We start from the raw sequence: 24,421 nt of genomic DNA on the forward strand, positions 1-24,421 counted from the left end.
AGGATTCAACGCGAAAGTTTGAAGTTATGTTTGACCTTTACGTTTATCTCTTTTTCTCTCAAAACAAAAGTATTTTCCCTTTATTATAATGTGCTCTTACGTTTACAATTTGGCGCCTTTACGTACTTACCTTTTGCCGCATTATTTTCTTATTTCTGTCAGTTTTATGCTCCGCTTTACGTTTAAACGTCTATGTGTTCTCTCATTTTCTTATTTTTGCTTACGTGTTGTTTCCTTACCTTTTCCAAACTTTTTTTCATAGAAAAATTTTTACTCTGATCCGAGTTCGAACCCCGACCTCCTGCGTCGTAAGTGGCGCTTATACCACTAGGCCACCAAGGCCCTAGGTCCTGACCGTGTTTTGCAGATATTTTAACACAAACTTTTTGAATAAATCAACATTACAAACTATATAATTGCAATAATTTACCTAAAACGCAAATACTTTCGGTTCAAAAGTCGGCGAATTAGCTCGAGAAAACATTTTCTTCCACTTTTTTTCAATTTAATTCTCTAATTTTTTACCAGATTTCATCAAAAGATACCGGGCGTATAAGTTGATTCTACAATTTTAAAATTGTTTTCATCTTTTTTGTGACTTTGAGCACGTTTTTGACCGAAAATGGACATAATTTTTCCAAAAATCACCAAATTTATGTATTTTCTAGTCAAAAATATTGGACGTGCGCAAATCCTACTGGATTCGCAGTGGCCATGATTTTTATTAACAATGTTTTTCGGGACTTTACTAAACAATCTCAGTTAACTAAAAATTTTTAGACATAAATTAAATGTTTTCGTTTATTTTTTTATAATTTAAGAAGTAAGTCATCTAAGGATTCAACGCTAAAGTTTGAAGTTATGTTTCATCTTTACGTTCATCTCTTTTTCTCACAAAACAAAAGTATTTTCCTTTATTATGATGTGCTCTTACGTTTACAATTTGACGCCTTTACGTACTTTTACTTTTTGCCGCATTATTTTCTTATTTCTGTCAGTTTTATGCTCCGCTTTACGTTTATACGTCTATGTGTTCTCTCAGTCTCTTATTTTTGCTCACGTTTTGTTTCCTTACCTTTTCTACACTTTTTTTCATAGAAAAATTGTTGCCGTGATCCGGGTTCGAACCCCGACCTCCCGCGTCGTAAGTGGCGCTTATACCACTGGGCCATCGGGCCCCAGGTACTGACCGTGTTTTGCAGATATTTTAACACAAACTTTTTAAATAAATCAACATTAAAAACTATATAATTGCAATAATTCACCTAAAACGCAAATACTTTGAGTTCAAAAGTCGGCGAATTAGCTCAAGAAAACATTTTCTTCCACTTTTTTTCAATTTAATTCTCTAATTTTTCACCAGATTTCATCAAAAGTTATCGCTTATTTTTAAGGAAAAATTACCTGAGGATTCCGAATTTGTGTCCATTTTGTTCTAAAAATTGTAGTTTTGGAGAGATTCAACTAAAAAAAAAAACAAACAAAAATTGATATATAATGACTGCAGTCCTTTTCGCTAGCTAATTAGACAAATTAAACACAAAGAATAAAAAAAAATGTCTTGTTTTGGGAGAGGACGGGTAAGAAAGCGTCTCTTTATTTCCATAAAAAAGCAATTTTATTTATATATGCACATACAAATAGGTATCTTACGAACAATGTTTTATTTTGGTTTGTCCAAACTGGAACCAACACAAGTTGAGTTTTAGAGAAAGTACTTACAAAAAGTTTATGTCACACATAACAGATAACAAGAAATTAAAGCGTTAGCATGTCCATTACAAGCCAAACAAAAAAAGACAAAGCGCCCGATTTTGTCAGACTTGTATAAATTTATCAAAAATCAAGTTTCTCAAACTTCGACTTTTAGAATATTTTAGTCAAATATTAGTTCCGACTAATATAAAAATAGTGTGCCTCAGCCACCGGTTGTAATTTTAGTAAGTTTTTTTTAAATCGGACGGCCAAAAAAGATCCTTCTACAAAACGTCAAAAACACCCACATTGTGGTACGGAGAAATCTCTGAGACTATTAGTATCATTAGAATCTTACCTATAAGCTTGTACTGTTAAATTTAATCTTCATTGTATTTGGTCGGCTTAACGATCGAAAAACATGGCTAAATTGGCACCGTTTTGTCAACAAGATATGCTTCCACCACCTACTTGAGTCTTTGCGTGACGTTAGCTAAAGCCACTGCGAACGCCTGAAGCGCGGAAAACGGATACTGGAAATCTAGAGTGTAGGCATTCCCGTCAATACGCCCAAACTGCATAACCTTGAACCAAAACCATTAAACCGGTGCTTCCCCCAAACCACAAACCCACCTGTTTTCCCCGAAACTCAATCTGGAAATTTTTCGCCGACTCTTGGGTCACCCGCCCACCAAAATCCAGCTGGTACACCTGGCTGTTTTCGTTCCACATTGGCGCCTTATTGTGCATTACGAATTCCCGTCGTTGAGGTATCAAGTGATTGTTACAGTGGGTGCTTCCGTTCGGCTCGATCTTACCGCGCTTTAGCTGAAACGGTTTAATTATTTTACAAAATTTCAATTACAAAACCCACTTTTTGGCGTAATTGTGCTTTTTGAAACGTTTCCAAGTCGCGGTAGTTCGTCCCGTTGTAGACTTCGTCCCCGGATGCCGTCACCTCGTCGTCGGAACTCTCCTGGTGGCGGTTTTTTTTACTCCTTCGGCCCAACAACGGCGAAGAGAGGAGGTTCTTGCGGATGGGGGAAGCTGACTGGGGCCGCTTACCTACAATTAAGGAAAAACTAGTATTTTTTTTAATTTCAAATTAAATCTAACCCTTTTTGCTGGGCGCCGGCGACGCCGGCGAACTCCTGGGCAGGCGCGGCGTCGGCGGCGGCGTCGCCGCCGCCGCCGCCTTATCGTCCTCCCGCAGCCGCGTAATCAACTTTTCCAAATTGGCCAACGCCTGCGTGTGCAACGGCATGCCATTCCTCTGGTTGTCCACCTGTTGATTCGCACTTTTCTGCTTCGGTCGTCCTCTGGTCTTCTCCTCCGACGTTTTCTTCCGCCGCATGAGTGGCGATCTCGAGGCAAAAAACCCCAACTTCGGCTCCTTTTTATTCGAATTCTCATCGACAGTCTCCGGCGAAGAACTGCTCGATTTATTGCTAACCTCCGGTATAACTTCTTCGATAAAATTAGCCTTAGATGATGGTATCACCGGGTCCGTGTTCGGGAACAAATCGCTCGAATCCAAACTTTTCGACTTACCACAGTTTTTCAATTTCGGTGATTTATTGGTGCGGTTTTCGCGATTTTGCCGATTCTGGCGTTTGGTTTTTTGCTTTCGATTGACCAAAACCAGTCGTTTTGGGGCGTCCTTACGCAGCATTAAAAGCGCAACATCGCTTGGAACTAACTGGGCGTCCACCATATCCAAATAACCCACACTGCAGCTGCGAACCATAGAATCAGCCAAACATAGAGTGTTCGAGGGGCGGATTGACGTGGAAGGGCCCGGAAGGGCCTCCTCGTCGATAAAACTCAAATCTTTCTTCTTGTCGTTTTTCACAATCACAGCTTTCTGGTGATGTTCGATAAAGTTGTTTTTGACGTTGTTCCCGTAGTCACTATTCGCATAAGTGATGAGGGTCTGAGCTGGGGGCCGGTCGAAGATGATGTCACTCGGGGCCACGGCGTTCTTCGGCGATTGGAGCGCCGGGACCGAGCCCTCGCAACAAAGTGGCGAAATGGCGTGTCTTTGGGCCCCATTCGGGGCCCCATTGCGGTTAAACTGCCCCACAAAGCTAGTACTCTGCGTGCTATTACTCGGACGTAGGTTGAGATTAGTAGACGTCTGTGGACGGATATTATCACAAAAACTAGCTTCGTACTCGTCTTCGTACGACTCGGCTTTTGCCAAATTAGCCAAACGGCTGCCACGCGGCGACATTGGGGCTATGGGGGGGCTGTTGTCGATCGCCCCCCTTGGGATTTTCCTGCCGTCAAGTTGCACCTCCTCCTCGTCTTCGGAAAACAGGTTCGGGTTGAAATTCGGGTCGGGAACCACCGGGAAATCGTCGCGGAGTTCGGTCATCACTAGAGTCATTTGACGCGGTTGCAGGTGCAATAGCGATGTTTTGTAAGTGACTTGTCCCAAATTCGCTGGCACTAATGTTGCCAAGCCGTGAATCTTGAATTTGGTGCCCCAAATGTTCGACGTTACTTCCACCAACCGGACGTGTTCGGGGAGCGTGTCAACGTAGGCTAGGTCTTCCGGTTCTGCGTCCCCCGAGCTCTGTCCTGAGTGTCTTTCGGTGGGGCCGCGCGATTTGTTTCGACGTTTTCGGCGTCTTTGCATGCGGGGGGAGCTGGTGCAGCCCTCCTCTCTGTCGCTGTCCGAGGAGTCGGATAAAACGCCCACAATACTGGTTGATTGGCTCGAAGAGCCGGAGCTTTTCGATTCCGGGGACCACTGCAAGTGGATATCTGCAAAAAAAAATTAGCTTGTTTTCTTCCCACGGGAGTCTTTTCCTGTAAATTACCTTCGACTTGGGGGTCAAAAATGACGAATTCGGGCCGGATTTTGCTGGTTCTTTTGCCTTTGAGGAGCGGTACCAGCCCGCCTAGATATTCCAAATATAGGGTGTAGCAAGTTCCTGAAGATAGGTTGTTGTCGTCGTCGTGACGGATCATTGTACAGTGAAGTCTGACGGAACCGACAGGGGGGCGAGAGACGAATTCGCGTAAAGCACTGGATTCGGGGACGCAACACTGCAATTTTTTTATTATTATAACTGTTGTACAAACTTTGGTGGGATTCGCAAACAACAGAGGATTAGGGGTTTCTGGAGTAAAGTAGAATAAATTTAGTCCAATGTTGGTGTGCAAGGCATTTAAATATTTGTTGTAACACTTTGATGTTAAATAATGTGGTGGGCCCTGAGCCTGTCCTTACATCAATATAAATGAAAAAAAAAACAGATAATAATTTTCCAATAAACAAATACAAATTTTATGCAACCTCTCTGAAAAAAAAAACGTCGCTCTTGTAACACTTTTAAGTTTTAATTAATCAAGAGTACGTTTGACAGGTCATTTTAATGACCAGTTGCTACTAGAAATTTATACACGAGTTTAAACAATTCCAATAGGAAAACTTGAAGCAATAAAAAATAAGCATAAACCCCGAATAAATCCAAATAAATAAAAAGTTTTGTTTTGTGTTCCCACATTTAATTTTTGTTTGTTCAATTGTATTTCTAAAATAAATTGCATCTCCAGTTTGGTAATTTATCACAACTTATAATTTGTATTGTAAAGATAAAACTTCTATCGTTTTTCATTGAGTTTGGTTTTATTCGCCAGCACCAGTTTTAACTTTAACAAATTTATTATCAAGTATAGATATATTCAGTCGTACAATAAAAAAATTATTAATATTTAATTTTTCTAACCCGGCGCATCCACCATTTTTAGCCTATGATCCCTCTGGCATTATTATTATTACAAACAACTGTAACAGTTTTGCAATTTTTTAAATAATTTGAGAAAACAGTTATCTAAGGATTCAACGCTAAACAAATACAAAAAGTAATTTCCCTTTATTGGGATGTGCTCTTACGTTTACAATTTGGCGCCTTTACGTACTCTTACCTTTTGTCGCATTATTTTCTTATTTCTGTCAATTTTCTATTTTTCTATTTTTCTCTTATTTTTGCTTTCGTGTTGTTTCCTTACCTCTTCTACACTTTTTTTCATAGAAAAATTGTCACTCTGATCCGGGTTCGAACCCCGACCTCCCCCGTCCTAAGTGGCGTTTATACCACTAGGCCACCAAGGCCTTAGGTACTGACCGTGTTTTGCAGATATTTTAACACAAACTTTTTAAATAAATCAACATTACAAACTATATAATTGCAATAATTCGCCTAAAACGCAAATACTTCAGTTCAAAAGTCGGCGAATTAGCTCGAGAAAACATTTTCTTCCACTTTTTTTCAATTTAATTGTCTAATTTTTCACGAGATTTCATCAAAAGATACCGGGCGTATAAGTTGATTCTACAATTTTAAAATTGTTTTTACCTTTTTTGTGACTTTCAGCACGTTTTTGACCGAAAATGGACATAATTTCACCAAATTTGTGTATTTTCTAGTCAAAAATAGTGGACGTGCGCAAAGCCTACTGGATTCGCAATGGCCATGATTTTTATTAACAATGTTTTTCGGGACTTTACTAAACAAACTCAGTGAACTAAAAATTTTTAGAGATAAATTAATATTTTCGTTTAATTTTTTTATAATTTAAGAAGTAAGTCATCTAAGGATTCAACGCTAAAGTTTGAAGTTATATTTCACCTTTACGTTCATTTCTTTTTCTCTCAAAACAAAAGGTATTTTCTCTTTATTAGGATGTGCTCTTACGTTTACAATTTAGCGCCTTTACGTACTTTTACCTTTTACCGCATTATTTTCTTATTTCTGTCAGTTTTATGCTCCGCTTTACGTTTATACGTCTATGTGTTCTCTCAATCTCTTATTTTTGCTCACGTTTTGTTTCCTTACCTTTTCTACACTTTTTTTCATAGAAAAATTGTCACCCCGATCCGGGTTCGAACCCCGACCTCCAGCTTCGTAAGTGGCGCTTATACCACTAGGCCACCAAGGCCCTAGGTACTGACCGTCTTTTGCACATATTTTAACACAAACTTTTTAAATAAATCAACATTACAAACTATATAATTGCAATAATTCGCCTAAAACGCAAATACTTTCAGTTCAAAAGTCGGCGAATTAGCTCGAGAAAACATTTTCTTCCACTTTTTTTCAATTTAATTGTCTAATTTTTCACGAGATTTCATCAAAAGATACCGGGCGTATAAGTTGATTCTACAATTTTAAAATTGTTTTTACCTTTTTTGTGACTTTCAGCAAATGGACATAATTTCTCCAAAAATCACCAAAATTGTGTATTTTCTAGTCAAAAATAGTGGACGTGCGCAAAGCTTACTGGATTCGCAGTGGCCATGATTTTTATTAACAATGTTTTTCGGGACTTTACTAAACAAACTCAGTAAACTAAAAATTTTTAGAGATAAATTAAATATTTTCGTTTAATTTTGTTATAATTTAAGAAGTAAGTCATCTAAGGATTCAACGCTAAAGTTTGAAGTTATGTTTCATCTTTACGCTGATCTCTTTTTCTCTCAAAACAAAAGGTATTTTCTCTTTATTATGATGTGCTCTTACGTTTACAATTTAGCGCCTTTACGTACTTTACCTTTTGCCGCATTATTTTCTTATTTTTGTCAGTTTTATGCTCCGCTTTACGTTTATACGTCTATGTGTTTTCTAAGACTCTTATTTTTGCTCACGTTTTGTTTCACTTACCTTTTCTATACTTTTTTTCATAGAAAAATTGTTAGACCTGATCCGGGTTCGAACCCCGACCTCCCCCGTCCTAAGTGGCGCTTATACCACTAGGCCACCAGGGCCCTAGGTCCTGACCGTGTTTTACAGATATTTTAACACAAACATTTTTAAATAAATCTCCATTACAAACGAGTAATAATGAGCCGGAAAAAATTCTTGAAGCAACCAACAAAATTTGATTGGTTATTCCTATAGCAACAAATTTAATTTAAAATGTAAATTAAAAAAAAAATTATATTGTTTATTTGACCCAATTTCTCGTTGCAATTAAACGCGCTTCTGTTTCTGAAACTCTCAATTCGCATCAACTTGCAAATTTTCAAGTACCCTCGACTACTATATTTAATACACAAAGGGAAGCGTTTAAAATAAATCATTGTGAAGTAGTCCCGACTCTCGGGAATTCACTTGCAGCGTCCGTTCTGCAGTCGAAGCTTTAAGAGGATTTACACTTGTTGAAAGTAAAGTAAGTTATGGATTAAATCTAGTTCAACACTTGAAGAAAAAACAAACTCTAAACTTACCCTAATAGTTTGAGCAAACAAATTTCCAATCAAATTACGTATTCGAGCCGGTAAGGGCAAGGCAGGTAGTTGGCTTTCCTGTTGGATAGAATCGTGAATTCGCAACCGGCAAAGTAACTGAAGCGTTGCAATTCTACGCGACACCCAAGCGATGTGAATTTGGGTGCCGGTGGCAAGAAACAGCCTTTTGTCGTTGTGGCCCCAAGTTAGGGCCGACACTGGGGCCTAAAAAATGAGACTATTATTTTGAATCGTGTTAACACCGTACTTTTACCTGTGTGAACGGAACGCAGGCCGAATACAACAAAACGCCTTTCTCGTTATAAAACTTCAGCAAATTGGTGTACTCCACTTGAACTCCGGCGCTTTTGTTGTCGAAAGCGACGCCCGCCACCGCCAACAACTCCCTCGAATTACTCCATTCCATGCACAAGGGTCCTTGCATCCCCGTATCAATCTGAATCGGCGACACGTCATCGAACGTCTTCAGCAGGAAAATGAACCCATTCTGCAAACACACCGCCAACACAAACTTCCTTTCGCCGGCGTTCGCCACTCCCGGGTCATTCTCATCGCCTTCTTCCATCTTGAATTTTTCGCACGACCACGCCATGGACGTGATACCCACCTCTGAACTGAGCTGGACTTGCGATACCATCGCCCCATGCACGTCCATGACGATGATTTGGCCGGAGGTGGTGCCGAAGTAGACTTGTTGGTCGTCGGGTGTCCAGATGCCGCAAGTGATGGTCGCCTCCAGGTTCAACATCGAGGACCAGTAGCGCTGTCCGGCGACGGAACCGACAAGGACGAAGCCGTCCTGGTAGCAGATGAGGGCCATTCGGCCGTCGTGGGACCACGAGAAATGGGTCACGGGAGTGTTGCGGTCGTTTATTAGCTCGATTGACCAGCGACCCTCGTACTTGATCCAGACGAAGATTATGCCAGAGCTGTCGCAGGAGGCGAGCTTCTGGTACGGCTCGTTCCATTTTACAAGGATTACCTAAGCACCAAAGCAGTTATCAAAAGATTATATTAAATTTTAAATTATTAAATTAAATTTTGAGTGATTTTTTTGCTGGATACAGAGTCACTAAAAAGTATGGATACAGTTAAATATTTTCAGAACGGTTTAACAGAAAACCTTGAAATTTGGGAACAGTTAAAAGTGTTTAAATTCTATCATCTGAGAGCTTTTTCAAATTTTTATCGTCATTTATTTTAAAAATTCAAGGCTAACTTAATTTTTTTAAACAGCACGAAGAATCAAATTTAATCATTTTCAAAAAAGAATTTTTTTCTGAATTCAATGATGTAACATGATACCCACCTTTACTTTTATTAAAATGTAAAAAAATAAAAATTCAAAAATTTTCTGGAATAGTAAAACTAAGTTAGCTTTGAAAATACTGTTATAGTGATGTCTGTCACTTGTTTATTAGCCAAAAATTAAACTTGGGTGCAATAATTAGTTTAATAATAGTACATTTAAGTAAAACTGAGCGAAAAAAATCTCATGTTGGTTTATCATGGAGACAGAAAGCCAAGAAGTTAGTGGAAATCAGTTTGAACATCGTTTGTAGCATAAAAATCAAGTATTCCGTGTTTAAAATTTCTTAATTAAAACGTTAAAAGTGTTATTTTAACAATTATTTTAACTTTTACTTATTTTTTGGTTAATGAGCTAACGATAGATAAAGACAACATTTCCAAGGCTAACAAGATTTACATTTTTCAAAATTTTTGATTTTTTTTAAGTTTTGATTAAACTAAGGTATGCATGTGTTATACCACAAAACTCAGAAAAAAAATGCTTTTCTCAAAAATATTAAATTTGACCCTTGTTACTATTTAAAAAAATCAAGTTAGTCTTGTATCCTTGTAACAAATAAAGATAGAAATTTAATAAACATCTGAAACGATATAATTTATATACTCTTAAGCACATACCAAATTTTAATAAGTTTTAATGAATAGTTTTTATAATATTTAACTGTATCCATACTTTTTAGCGACCCAAGTAAAAAAATTCAAACTCTCTAGAAATTTTTTCCCCCGATTTGTCTAATTCGACTGGGCTAAAAGTCAAAAATCTTGCAAAATGAGCTTCCGCACAAAACCCCACACGCGATCATAGATCACACATCCTGTCATTTCCACGAAGATCCTGCAATTTTAATGCAAATCGATGTCGTGTGATAATTTGCCTCGAAAACTGAAAGTGATTTATGTTTTCGCATTGCTGAACACCGATCAATACAATTATATTAAGAAATAAAATTCGCATCATCGTGCACTTTATGCGATACTAAAAACCGGTGCGAATATTCTTTACCAACTTCGTAAACGCAACAAATTTTTTTGTGGGTTGGTAAATTTTGATAAATATTTACTGATAGAAAGTGACCTTGTTTCGTTAGAGAATAAGCCACTATAAATCTTCACTGTTCCTCCACGACCGTCGAGTAATCTTCACTAATTTATTATTCAATCAGCTTTATTCAAATCGATGGTAAATAAATAAACGCAATAATATGGTAATAAAAATTGAACGTATTATGTGACTAGTAGTAAATTTCGTTTTTTGATATTAACGTTCCCTTGGTAACAAATCTATTGATTTAATTTAAGTACAGAAAGTGTTACAGCACCGACGACTCTAATCTCACTCACATTGATTTTAAGCAAAGATACTTCAAATGTCACGCTAAAAATCGCTTTAAAGTGAAATTATTACATGAGCTCTAGCTTTGTAAGAAAAAATCACAAATTAAGTTTCAAAAAAACACTTGTTGTGTCGGTCGAATGCACTTTAAAACGTTATTTTTACCTCGGATCGATGTCCCCTCAAATTATAGTTCGTCCTGAGCGGAAATTCAACGTTTTTCTTACAATGCGACGTTGTAAAAGTCACCCCAACGATACCCCTAACGTTGCCTGTAGCCAGCCAACCTTCCTGATAGTAATTTGTCCTGTTCAGTTTCCATCCTTCGTCCTGAAACAACGCTGAGCTTTAAACTTTGATTCTTCTAATCTAGGAGAAAATTTGTCGATAGATAGTAATTTGCTATTTCCGAGCTGTCGATTCCAATTTCGAAGGAGTGGACCAAACTGATTGGTAATTTCCGCTAAATACGGACCTTGCAATAATTAATGCAAGATTGGATAATTTCCAGAGCCAAGGACTTATCAATTTATTAAAGTGTAAGGCTGGTGCGATTTCCGACACGTTTTCTAATAAAACGAAATGAAAATTCTCCTCACTTTCCGCCAACTTTGGCCTAGATAACGGCCTTTCATATTCACAAGTGGAACGTTAAACCGAAACTGTGCCTTGATTCCGAATAAAAGCCAAACTTGCGAAACTTTTTCAGAGATATGAGCTAATAACTAGTACCAGCTTTTGCCAGAATTCAAAATCAAATGTTCGGTTTTGATTACCGTAAGTTTACCGCAATAAATGTAATTTGTAAGCGTTTAAATTTAAAGCTATATTTCTATCCCGGCGCATCCACCATTTTTTACAAAAACTAACTTTTTGTATTTTTTTTCTCAACTGACTAAAAACATGACTTCCTATAAAACCTCTTTAGGAAATTTATTGCTTTTCCATCCCGTCCATTATTTCCCAAAACTAAACGCTCCACGTCACGCAAACGCACTCATCTCAATTTTTCCTCTTAATTGCAACTCGCTGTATTTTATATACCGTACGAAAAATCGATTTTGCAACCCTCTGTGTAACGTGTTTACGTTCCTGACTTGTGAATAATGTAATTTCACATATAAAAGAGCCCGAATACCTGCACTTAGGCGTTTGTAATGCAAACTAACTTCTAACTTACGAAGAGGGTGAGTTTGGAGCTTGATTAAGTGCTCGAAACTACGGTTTGATAAAAATACCGATCAATTTATTCTCTCGATAAGAGGGTTGTGGATAAGGGTGGAAACGTCTTCTTTTGTCCAGTAATTGCTTGGTCTGGGAGGAAATTTGTACAAGTGTGGGTAGTGTGTAATTGCTTAGCTGAGTTTGTTTATGGGGTGTTGTGTCTCCAACGGAAAATACAGGGTGACCCAGCGGTGTGTAATCGGTCTATAGTTTTTCTACTATTTGAAGTCCACAAACAAAAAATGTTTTAAACGGAACACCCAATATATTTGTGCATAATTAGATTCTACGCAAAAAAATAATGTAGCTTTATATAAACTATTATGAGTCTATCTTTTTCGTTTTGGAATTATTCAACTTTTCGTTATAAAAAAGACCTATTTTCCGAAAAATTTGCAACAGAAAAACTTAGAATACCTTGTAGTTTTAGCTAATAGTCGACTTTTAGTTAAAACACGCAGATAATATACAGAGTGCCAAAACAAAAAGTTGAATAACTCTTTTTTTTCAAATGGAACACCCTGTATTTTATTAAATGTATTGAAAGCATTTTTGATAAGCGTCCTAACGGTATGGAGTTTCCATAGCAAATTTAAAATTTTTTTCGAGATTTTTGAAAAAAATATATTTTATTACAATACAGTGTTACCCTAGAATCTGATTAATTTTTTGACATGTACTAATGTGACTAATTACACAAGTAATCTAATTATTACCTGATACATAAATTAATTTCACTCATCAATAATTATTAATAAAATAAATAAAAAATAATTTTTTTATTTTTTTGAACACTTTAAGAAATATTGTAAATTTGCTATAAAAACCGTATATCAATAGAAAGCTTATGAAAAATGCTATCGATACGTGTAAAGAAATACATGGTGTTCTATTAAAAAAATGAGTTATTCAACTTTTTGCGTTTTGGCACACCCTGTACATTATTTCCGTGTTTCAAGTAAAAGTCGACTATTTCATAAAAATACAGGATATTCTAAATTTTTCTGTTGCAAATTTACCGGAAAATATTCATAGGCGACTTTGCAGCGATTTTTCAAAAGTTGGTCTTTTCTACAAGGAAAAATTGAATAATTTCGAAACGAAAAGAGATAGACACATAATAGTTTATATAAAGTTACATTATTTTTTTGCGTAGAATCTAATCATGCAACAATATATAGGGTGTTCTATTTAAAAAAATATAACTTTGGTTTACCACCTTTAAGTCGCACCCTGTATGTTTTGTTTTAATGTCCTTGATCCAAAGCTGTGAAGCCTTCAAAGTTGAAATAGGGGTCCTAACCCGAGTCAATGCCACTGAAAGTATTCGACTCGCAAATTCGCGCCCCTAATAATGTTTGACAGCGTCTTTAATCCGTAATGAACCTTCAATTCCCCAAAGCAAAACGTCCGACGATATGTCTATTTAGTTGCAAAGAGAAATGTATTTTTTTAGCCAAAGCACAAAATCTACAAAACCTCGAAAAAAATGTTTCACTGTTGTAGAAGCAAGAATCACATTAAACAATATATTCTACAATTTTTAAGCATTCAAGGTTCTGAACAATACTTCGTAGATATTGCTTTATGTTGTCATTATTTTACTTTTATTGATTTATAGGTTTCCTGTTTTTTTTAATAAATGATAGACGAGAAAAAAACCCATGGAAATTATTTCAGTCAAAGAACAACATTTCGCGAAATTTAGAAAAAATCAATAGTCATCATAAGTCATTCATTTCACGAAACATTCCTTCTAATGTGTTTTTTACGACACCAATCAAGGACGTGAAAAATCAAATCATTTGAAATTGTTTTTCTTGGAACAAATCCACCCGCTCTCAGCTAAATCCGACCTAATACGGGAATTAGGGAGGCTCATATTTTATTTACACCCGTCATAACAAAGAATCAATCATTTCTTTCCGAGACAATTCGCAGGAGAATAGTTGTTGTTTCACTTCCTTATAATTTCGTTTTCAATTTCGATAATTCGGGACAATGGTTAGGGTGCGACAAACTCATCACCCTTATGATTACATTATATATCTTACGACCTAGATAAAAATTTATAAATAGATTATTGTCCGAGCACTTCAATCATTATATGATGGCGAGGTGTCGTCTTTTGCGTCAAGTTGAAAAATAATAACGGTGCAAGATAAATCATTAATGGCTAAAGAAATTGCCATGAAATTCGATATTTCACAGCGAAAGTGGAAAGTGCACGTGGCGTCTTATTTTACACCCTCATCAAGCTCGAACTAAAGCAATTAAAATCAACGATATATTTAGACTTGTGGATCAGCAATTTTCAAAATTATTAAAACAACAATATTTGTGATATCAAAACTTGATTTCAAATTTTTCCGTGCTTATTTAATTAACACCGTATTGAACTTTATCACAACGAGAAATAACGTGCCAGGTTTAATTTAAAAATGGGTTTTTGTATTGATTTAAAACGTCAAACAAATTTTTAGTCGTGTTAATTGGATTTTTTTACAAAATCTACTATTGCCAAAGCAGTTGTATCCTATTTTGAATTATTTAAATAATTAAAACACCTTTTAAGCAATTTTTTAAATACATATTATTTTCCCGAAAAATCCAACGAAATTTTAAATCGTTAAATGATAAACTTGATGCGAATGAAATTATTATTGACCTAAAAAACCCTAAAACATCCATTAGTTGATTTTTCTCTAATATGAGCGCTAACGAACCATAAAGTGGCGAACACTAATGACTCATGCTAGGAAATAACTCAATTTTTTGCCACAAAAAACCTAAAATTTACTTAAAAAATACCCTTAAAATTTGGAAAAACGTAAAATTTTTTGAAAAAAAATTGTAGATTTTACTTCTGAGATGTCCTTATACACAAGACAGTTTTAAGTTTAACGTTTTAAACAGGAAATAACTAAATTTTTTTCAACACTATTTTTAATTAAACTCATTTGTTTAGAAAAATTTACCATTACAATTTTCTGTCATTATTATTCAATTTTAATAAACTAATTGTCAAATGCCTACACAATGACATTTTATCATCCATTAAAAAAATAATAAGAAACAATTCAATTAAAAAATTATACAAATTGGAAAATAAACTCACGTTAATGTGAGTGTATTTTTTGTGTTATAACTGGACTTAAATACAGGATGTATCAGAAATACGTGTCTCAATTTTAACAGGCAACAGAACTCAACAAATAAAACATTTTTTCTATTTGTAAATTTTCAATAAAAAATTCGCAAATTTACTTAAAATTTGGAAAAAGGTAACGCACTAAAACGTGTACCTGCCTATGGATACAAAAATAAAAGAGCCGAATTATTTTCGTAGTGACAGAAACGGATAATTTAAACAATTTAAAACAATGAAAATTATTATTATTATTAAACACTGACCGGCTCGTTTGCACAAAAAAAAGGAGAAAAACAGTAAAAATTATTAATAAAAATTTGGCAAAACGTTATATACCGGGTGCTCAAAAAGCGGCGCACCAACTCAATGGAGTGTGGTAGAGAATTGTTTACATATAAAGGTAAAAATAGTAAAAAAATTATTTTTCTAAAAGTTATTGATAATATGTGGCAACGTTGTCTAAGAGTCGTGATCGCAAAAAAAATTAATCAACAATAAAAATTAATTATTTTTGAAACAGTTTCCTAGGAAATAATTACCGGTGTTGGCACATCTACAAATTGTGATTTTTTTTTGATGAATTTCAATTTTTTTAATTCAAAAACTGCTAAAGTCTGATAGTAAATTAAAAAATAAACATAAAAATAAAACATAAAAACATTAAAAAATAATAAAAATTGAAGAAGTTAACAAAATAAATTTGTAGATTTTTTAAAATATGACTTAAGGATTTTTTTTGAGATTTTTTTCGTAATCTAGACATGCTTCTCAACAACGTACCACTGAGTTGAGCACCCTGTAGAAAAGTTGTTGTATTTGGTGAGTTGTATTACGTGGTAAAATTAATACACGTATTTCTGATACACCCTGTATATTATTTTTCATATTTTTAAATTGTTTTCCGTTGTCCTGTTTGGTTTTCTTTAGTTCATAAAAGGCAAAAACTATTTTACACATTGTTTAAATTACAGGGTGATTCACATAAAACTATAAGCTTGACAAACTTACAAAATCAACAAAAAAATTCGTATTCTTACGTCACTCAAAAATAAACGATGCTTAAATGTTGTTCAACTTAATTAATTAAATAAAAGCCAAAAATGCTATTATTAAAGGGAAATTAAAATTTAATTCAGAATTAAACTAATTTCCATTTAAATGCATAGACAAATGTCAAGTTAATCAAACATTTGAATATTTTTCATTATGTTATGCTAAAACAATACAATTTTGACACAAAAATCGAGGATTTTAAAACAAAGAGTCCATTTATTTTAATTAAATAACGTTTTAGGTGAAAACACGAAATCCCAGTGAGCGTTTCATTCAAATAAAAAACTGTGCACTTAAACCGTTTACTTTCCCTTTAACTACAAGCAGATTTTTTGCACAATGATGAAATTTCTGTTGTCGAAGAAACTTTTTAATCACACATAAAAAATATACTTACCGTTTACTGTTGCTCTATAAATAAATAAGTTTAAAATCATAGTAATTAAAATATGGTGGATGCGCCGGGTAACACACTGACATGATATATTTTTCAAAAAAAATTTTTTGCTTACCTCTGGCAGTTCATCGGGCACTTTGCCCATCCATGTGAGCGAAAGAATGGAGCAATCACTTTTGGCATTGATGGTCCTCTCAAAGTGCAGGTGCATGTTAACAACTAACCCCGATTTTTTTCACACACTCTCACATGTTTTTTTTCTTCCATTTGGCGCCGTATTTAGGAATGTGTAACTCGCAGTCAATCGTTTTAAATGTCAATAAACATATGGGAGCTGAACGGACAAACACGTCTACACCTCAACATCTCAAGACTTATATTGATTTTGATTTTCGGGGTAAAATCGTCAGGAATAAGCTGCGAGCTTTCAGCGGTGGCGCATTTTACAGCAAAATTCGAGCGCATGCTCCACAAACTACGGATACGTTTCACCCTAGGAGGCAACGCTTCATTATATTCGTATTAAGGGACAAGGTGGATATTAACCCTTTTTTAATAATTTGCAATTTTCTCGATTTGAATTTTTCGAGAGCAAAGTTTTAACTGCAGTTTTATTTTTTATTTCTCTAAACTGGCTTAAAACGAATATAATGCTAAGTGGTGGAATTCTCCCGAGTACATTAAAGCTGAGATTTTACAGTGATATGGCTTTATTATTTATTCAGTGGCCTGCTCTTTCACGTCCCTCACTATTTTTGAAGCTATCTGAAATGTATTTTAGGGAGAGATTGCGAGAAATGTCCATCTCTTCCCCCAAATGTGTCGAATTGTGTTTATTTTCTATCAAAACACAGGGGGAGCTCATGCTAGTTGCAATAATTTAGAATTTTAATTACATCATAAATTGTGTGTCAATATTTACATAATGCACATTCAAATACTTGAAAATACAAAGGCCAAAACTTCGATATAATTTAATTACTTTTAACAAAAAAGCAGAAATAATGCGACTTTTCGATACGTTTTTAACAAAATCTCACAAATAAAACCGAAAATTGTGTTAGAAGTTACGTATAATGACTTGAAAAATGTAAAAATAGCCAATATTTTGAGGAAATTTTATGGTAAATTTCACTCAAAAATACATAAATAACAAATGTTCCTTATTAGTTTTTGTAAATTGTATGTGTGTTATAATAATAAGACTATATGGTACGGCAATGATTTCTTTCTAGCAAAATTTTTCTGCAAAAAACTTAGTATTTATCGGAGACATGTAATTAACTAAGCAATAAATAAAAATTTAATACCACTTTCGGCATAATTTATTAAATTCTCCGTTTATTTAACTATAAGAAATGACATAATTTAGTTATTTAGGTAAAAAAAGCAAAAAACACGTCCGATTTAATTCGAATTAATTTTGTGGTCTTTTGGCTTATACTACACAAAGTTTAAAATATCAACATTTTAGCTTAATTTTTGTGAACTTGTTTTAAAGAGTTCTTGAAAAATAAATAAGTTTCTGGTTCAAGAACGAACCAAATCTAGTAAAACTTCTATATTATTTGTCATTCAGTTTTAGCAATTTTTTACTCAAGTTAGCAAATTTTCGGTTTATTTTAAGCAAAATATTTTTAAATTATAGCTCTTCTGGCTGTTAGATGTACTAAAACGTTCAAAAGAAAAGAAATACATATTTTTTTAACATAATGTGGTTATTTTTCAGTTAGTTTTATCCAAAATAGCACAAAAAAAACTAAAATTTACATAAAAAATATGCTTAAAATTATAGAAAACGTAAAATTTTTTGAAAAAAATTGTAGATTTTACTTCTGAGATGTCCTTACTCACAAGACAGATTTCAGTTTAACGTTAAACACATTTTTGAACAAAATGTTAAAAAATATTTGCGGTTCTGTTCAAAAAACGTGCTAAAATGTTCAAAAAAAAACGCAAAAATAATGTAGCTATTATCGACAAAAATAATTTTTCTTATATTCTTTTAGTTATTCTTTTGTTTTTTGGTATTTTATGGCAAAAAATCGCAAAAATACAGAAATAATAGTTCAAAAACTTACTAAAGACGCTCAAAAAAATTATAAAAAAAACATAACTTTGTAATTTTCGGCTTATCCTTGACGCAGATTTGCTCAAAACAAGCCAAATTAAATGAAATAGTCATAATTTAGCCCAAATTTTCCGGTTTTAGTAATTTTTCAGCTAATTTAAAAAAAATTCGAAAAAATTTCAAACACATGTTTCAAAAAAAACAAAATTTTGCGTCTGTTATAGCAAGTTTTTGAAAAACATACTGAAAAAATGTAAACTTTACACAATTTTCGACCAAATTTTGTGGTTTTTCGGCCCTTCTTGGGCGAAACTTTGTTCAAAAACAAGCTAAATCAAGCCCAAATTTAGCCTAATTTTTACAGTTGTAGATTTGTTTTGGTTCAAGAACACACTAAGTAAATAAATTTGGATACAATTTGGTATTTTTTCAGCCTGTTTCAAGACAAGTTTTCAAAAAAAAGATAAAAACGTTTTTCTAAAAACATTTTTTAGAAAATTTGGTGCATTTCCAAGTCGCTTTTACCGAAATTTTGTATTTCTGTTTGTAAAACGTGCCAAAACAATAAAAAAAATCGCAAAAATAATGTAGCTATTATCGACAAAAGTATTTTTTTATATTCATCTATAAACATTTTTTTGTTTTTTGTTATGATATAGCAAAATCTCGCAAAAATACTAAAAAATAGTTCAGAATAATGCTAAAGACACTCAAAAAAAATTTAAAAAACATAACTTTGTGGTTTTCGGCTTATCCTTGACGCAAATTGGCTCAAAACAAGCCGAATTGAACGAAATAGTCATAATTTAGCCCAAATTTTCCGAAATTTTGTGTCTATTATAGCAAATTTTCGAAAAAAATACTGAAAAAAATGTAAACTCTATACCATTTTTGAGCAAATTTTGTGTTTTTTTGGCTCTTTTTTGGCAAAAGTTAATTCAAAAACAAGCTAAATCGAGCTCAAATTTAGCATGATTTGGTATTTTTTCAGCCTAGCTGTTTAAACAAGTTTTCAAAAAAAACACAATTTTTTTTTTTTACACAATTTAGTGCATTTCCAAGTTGTTTTTACCAAAATTTTGCGAAATAACTGCCAAAACAATCAAAAAAACGCAAAAATAATGTCATTTTCAATGTAATATAGTATTTCCAGCCAATAAGTGACTAACACTCCGCCATTAAAGTAGTACCGGACCAAAGTTTAGTTTTTCGGTTAAAATGTTTCAGTTAATTAATTATAATTAATTAAAATTCGTTTGAATTTCTCAATTTGGAGTATGATTAGGTCTTAAGGGTTGATCAATTTGTTTTATTTGAGAATACCAATCCGTGATTATCGATCCCTGTAAATTCAAAATCGAAAAATAGCCGCGCAAACTCTCGCCTGCGATTGGCCCACTCCTGTATCTCACCTGTCGCCACCTGTGAGCCGCGCCCTAAACTCCCCAGCTCATCGGCGGGCGGTCCGGAGTCAACCCAGCACGCACCCGCAGCCATTACGATTGCGCCGTTGCATTTCTGCCCGGTCTGTCACTCCGAAGTACACATTCCAAGTGCTGGGTCACCTCCTCCCGACACTGTGCCGTGGTGAGTCGCCGTTAAGTGAGTACTTTTCCCGCAATTTTCCTCCCTCAAAACCCGCCATCACCGATAGAAAAACCAAAAACCCAACTCAAACCCCTTCACTGCACCGCTTACTGTGACTATTTTGCTCTTTTGTTTCGTACTTGCCGGGCAACGGCGACTTGATCGCCCCTATTACCGACATCTTGCGCCATTATTGCCTCCAAGTGTCACTTCAGCCCGGATTTTCATTATTGTTCCCGGATTTTTGGTGCAGGCGCGGGTTTTTGGGGCGGACGAGCAAATCGAGGCCGCTGGTCATACGTTTCTCATATGATTTGCGCGAATTCGGCCCGAGTTGCTGTTACGTAACCCGTGCACCTAGGCTGGGGCTACCTGTGATTTGCTCACAACTAACGGACTTGCCCTTGTTTCAGGTTGTTAAGTGTATTCCAACCGACTAAATTTAATTAAATAAAATGTTCGCCTGCGCTAGATTGATCGCCCCCGCCGCCAGGAGCGCCGTAAGTACCACCCTTTTTATTTCCACTAACAATTTGCACAATTTTTCCCAAAACTGCCTGGGATTTGTTGGGTTATGTAACCTACACCTATTGTAATTTTAGCCCAAACGCGGTTATGTAATGTTTTCCTCGCAATGCTTCTAATCTGCACCAACGTCACGCATTTTTATTCCAATTTTTTAAACTCTGTGTATCAAGTCCAGTAAACTTTGAACAACATATTTTTAACCGAGTTTCATCATTTGATCGATGCTTTACTGGTTCATGGAAATTTTTATCGCATTTCGTTCATACAGTGTGTCCCAAAATCATTCTATAACCTTTAACGCATTAGTAATTTGGCAAAAATGCACACAAGTGTGTTACATAACACCTGACATTTCAAATGCCCAGCCAACTAATTTTGACCACTCGTGTTTTTAATTATTTTTTACAGTGTTATCAGTTGAGGATTTCAACAGCAGTTTCACTGCTCAATTGTTTTACACATTGCTATGGCAACCACTTTTGGGGTGTTTAAATTCTAGCTTTAGTTCCATTTTTTAATTTGTGACAATAGATTAGATAAATTAAAATCAAAGGGCACACTGGGTGTGTCACCTTCACTATCAAATAGTGATAATATTGTGTGCGATTTTTCCTAAATAATGTTAGCTGTTAGGTGACCTTGTCACTTGTCATTTTTGTCCATGGCAATGTTGATTTTTCAATTGGCGATAAAAAAATTGGGACACTTGATTGTTTTATTTCAAATTCTGCAATTATCGTGTTTTGTTTATGATAATAAATTATTAATTTCATCTGTAAAAATAGTTGGCCGTGACATTAGCATCTAATGTAATAATAATTGATAATATTGTTTAAAAACTGTCACCATTTATCACGAAATAATTCTAATTTTTTTTGATAAGTGGGCATGTACAGTCATAAGCACAAGTAGTGTTCACTGCGGTGTTGAAATACGACGTGACAGTAATTCTGTGGGTCACTGTACCTTAACTATTTGTTCATCTTGTATTGAAAATTTCGTAATTATTTATCTTCAGGGAAAACTGACGAAAAAAAGTTAGTCTTTGGAGACATATACAAAATTTATACAAATTTGTAGATATACCGGGTGACTTAAAAATTGAAGCAAAATAATTTATTGGCAACACTGGATTAAAAATAAACCGAAAAATCTTCGGATTTTGCTGTAAATACTGTCTTTTCTTCGTTTTTTTTAACGGATTTTTTCACGGTTTTGAGCTGAAAACTCAGCTCGAACTTGAAATTTTGTTGAAACTGCACTGAAAAATCATAGATTAATAAATTCTCCGTTTATTTAAATATCAGAAATGACCTAATTTAGGTAAAAAAACAAAAACACGTTCGATTTAATTTGAATTAATTTTGTGGTCTTTTGGTTTATACTTCACAAAGTTTTGCCTAAAATTTGTGAAGCAAATTAAATATCAACATTTTAGCTTTATTTTTGTGAACTTGTTTAAAGAGTTCTTGAAAAATAAATAAGTTTCTGGTTCAAGAACGAACCAAATCTTGTAGAACTTCCATATTATTTGTCATTCAGTTTTATCAATTTTTTTACTCAAGTTGGCAAATTTTCGGTTTATTTTTAGCAAAATATTATTAAATTATAGCTTTTCTGGCTGTTAGATGTACTAAAACGTTTAATAAAGACAAAAATTACGTATTTTTTTAATATAATGTGGTCATTTTTCAGTTTGTTTTAGCCAAAATATCACAAAATACCGAAAATTTAGTTGAAAAATAAGCTTAAAATTTTGTAAAACGTTAAGTAATATAACTTTTGATTAAATTCTTTTCAAAAACTAGTTAAATCGAATGAAACAATCAATTTTAGCAAATTTTTTTGAAAAAAAAAATGTAGATTTTATTTCTGAGTCTGAGATACCGTATACTTACAAGACAGATTTAAATTTAACGTTTTGAACACATTTTTAAATAAAATTTTGAAAAATTATTGCGTTTCTGAAATAAACCGTTGTGTTTTTTTTTGCTTTTTTATTTTTTTTAAACGGATTTCTTCACGTTCTTGAGCTGAAAACTCAGCTCGCACTTGAAATTTTGTTGAAACTGCACTGAACAATCGTAGATTAAGTCGAATTTATTATTTTTTTGGGCATTTTAAGTAAAGTTTTAAGCTGTAAGTTAAGTTTTCTCGTGAAATTTCACTAAACTGGGTCAGTTTTGAATTGAAAATGACTTTATTTTGCCTCAAAATTAAAAAAAAAATTTTTTGGGCTTCGGGTAATAAATTTTCAGATACTTTTAATGCGTACTGTTGTAAACTTTAAATAAAATGTTAAAGTAGACAAAGTGATTTCAGCTTTTTCTCTGCTAAATCTATAAGAATTTTTTAATTTTTTTCTCATTTTAAAAAAGAGCGTGTCTTCAATAAAGGAAACAGAAGGTTGTAAAAAATAATTTATTTTCATAATTATTACATCGCATTTAAAAGTAATGTTATTTAATATGATGATAATATACGTTCACTGACCACCGTGACGAACGTAACTTCCTTGGATGTCTGAAGTGGCCAAGGCTTGTGATTAACGTTTGATTGGTGATTGTGGTTTGATTGTTGCGTTAATTTTCAGCTTATTTCAAACTCTAAAGTATACTTAAGGCCATTGAGCACCGCCCTCAGCCAAAACCCATCATTAGTCCAGAGTCCTGTCGTTCAGCAACACAAACAAGCCACACTTCTCCCAGCAGTGAGGAGTTTCCAGACCACCCCAGTGTCCAGGGACATCGATTCAGCTGCTAAATTTATTGGTGCAGGCGCTGCCACAGTAGGAGTAGCTGGATCAGGTTTGTTGTGATTGTTTTTCTTTTAAGATTGTTTGGTGTTTTGTGGCACTAATAGATTCCGAGCGGTTTGTTTTGTGTTATGTGCACGCTTTTAATCCGTTGCTTGTTTTCAGGTGTTGGTATTGGCATGGTGTTCGGTTGCTTGATTATAGGATATGCTAGAAATCCGACGCTGAAACAACAGTTGTTTTCGTACGCTATTCTCGGTTTTGCTTTGAGTGAAGCTATGGGACTGTTTTGTCTAATGATTGCGTTTTTAATGTTGTTTGCATTTTGATTGAGTTCACTTAGCTTTAAATAATAAACTAACCAACCAGTGGATAAGTGTTGCATGTTTTTGTGGGGTTTGGACGATTTTATTATTTGTTTTGGGATTTAGGAGCTGGGATTGGAACAGTGTTCGGTTCCCTTATCATCGGCTATGCCAGAAACCCCAGCCTCAAACAGCAACTTTTCTCATACGCTATTTTGGGTTTTGCCCTGTCTGAAGCTATGGGTCTCTTCTGTCTTATGATGGCGTTCTTGTTATTGTTCGCCTTCTAAAACACTGCCAAGGGAGCAAAGAGATTTTACCATCAATTCCAAAACGTTGCATCAACATCATGTAACTTCACACGTTTTAAATTCATTCAAGCAATAGGACATTTTTTTATGTAGATTACTCTTATTAAATGTATGGCGGACACGTCATTTCTTGCACTGGATCCAGTGACTTTGGGCTTACGCATTATGGGTTCCTCATATGTTTAATAGAGTCTGTTGATCCATATGTCATGTAATCTAAGTAAAAGTGGCACTATTGCATATTGTACAGCGTTAGAAATTAATAAATAACTCCTTAGTTGCGATTTTTGTCAATTAAGGCTATATTGGTTCTTTTTTTAAAACGACCTTGTCCTTACAGTCAGTACTATGTTATTAAGTTATTTAAAAATAAATTGTTTCCATTATGTTTTTTTCAATTTCAACCAAATTCCTTAGTATTTTTCTAGAAACAACTTGGTG

The 24,421-nt window shown here is 34.4% G+C and overlaps 2 protein-coding genes across 5 annotated transcripts; one reads left to right on the forward strand and one right to left on the reverse strand.

The window, feature by feature from the left end:
- Positions 1-900: 900 nt before the first annotated feature.
- Positions 901-20,040, reverse strand: Tusp (tusp). 2 transcript variants are annotated; one of them, XR_010334936.1, is made up of 10 exons: positions 16,539-16,970; positions 10,764-10,928; positions 8,208-8,936; positions 7,934-8,158; positions 4,521-4,749; positions 2,812-4,464; positions 2,570-2,760; positions 2,329-2,523; positions 2,054-2,279; positions 901-1,464 (listed from the first exon to the last, which is right to left on the reverse strand). XR_010334936.1 is itself a non-coding variant. In XM_064358048.1 (10 exons), the coding sequence occupies exons 2-10, from the start codon at positions 16,632-16,634 to the stop codon at positions 2,163-2,165; spliced, it is 3,600 nt and encodes a 1,199-aa protein (XP_064214118.1). In that variant the 5' UTR covers positions 16,635-16,916; positions 19,907-20,040; the 3' UTR covers positions 1,596-2,162. The 2 variants fall into 2 exon arrangements, 1 of the variants encoding a protein (XP_064214118.1); XM_064358048.1 differs by lacking the exon at positions 901-1,464 and adding an exon at positions 19,907-20,040 and having other exon boundaries at positions 1,596-2,279; positions 16,539-16,916.
- On the forward strand, positions 19,948-24,366 carry LOC655995 (ATP synthase lipid-binding protein, mitochondrial). Of its 3 annotated transcripts, none has more exons than XM_064358062.1 (4): positions 19,948-20,096; positions 20,495-20,581; positions 23,203-23,416; positions 23,530-23,854. In XM_064358062.1, exons 2-4 carry the CDS (start codon positions 20,537-20,539, stop codon positions 23,691-23,693), a joined length of 423 nt encoding a protein of 140 aa, XP_064214132.1. In that variant the 5' UTR covers positions 19,948-20,096; positions 20,495-20,536; the 3' UTR covers positions 23,694-23,854. The 3 variants fall into 3 exon arrangements, with proteins under 3 accessions (XP_064214132.1, XP_008198899.1, XP_967645.1); XM_008200677.3 differs by having other exon boundaries at positions 19,954-20,081; positions 23,796-24,366; XM_962552.5 differs by having other exon boundaries at positions 19,956-20,096; positions 23,796-24,366.
- Positions 24,367-24,421: the final 55 nt, after the last annotated feature.

Source organism: Tribolium castaneum, chromosome 7, assembly GCF_031307605.1.
Source record: "Tribolium castaneum strain GA2 chromosome 7, icTriCast1.1, whole genome shotgun sequence".
Lineage (NCBI taxonomy): Eukaryota > Metazoa > Arthropoda > Insecta > Coleoptera > Tenebrionidae > Tribolium > Tribolium castaneum.

Bases quoted from the DNA above. Each gene is read 5' to 3' on its own strand.
- LOC655995 (XM_064358062.1), top strand. From the start codon at position 20,537: ATGTTCGCCTGCGCTAGATTGATCGCCCCCGCCGCCAGGAGCGCC. The intron at 20,582-23,202 runs GTAAGTACCACC...GTTAATTTTCAG, and splicing joins CCCCCGCCGCCAGGAGCGCC to CTTATTTCAAACTCTAAAGT. The intron at 23,417-23,529 runs GTTTGTTGTGAT...GCTTGTTTTCAG, and splicing joins AGTAGGAGTAGCTGGATCAG to GTGTTGGTATTGGCATGGTG.
- Tusp (XM_064358048.1), bottom strand. From the start codon at position 16,634: ATGCACCTGCACTTTGAGAGGACCATCAATGCCAAAAGTGATTGCTCC. The intron at 8,937-10,763 runs GTAAAAATAACG...TTTGGTGCTTAG, and splicing joins TGAGGGGACATCGATCCGAG to GTAATCCTTGTAAAATGGAA. The intron at 8,159-8,207 runs GTAAAAGTACGG...CTCATTTTTTAG, and splicing joins CCTGCGTTCCGTTCACACAG to GCCCCAGTGTCGGCCCTAAC.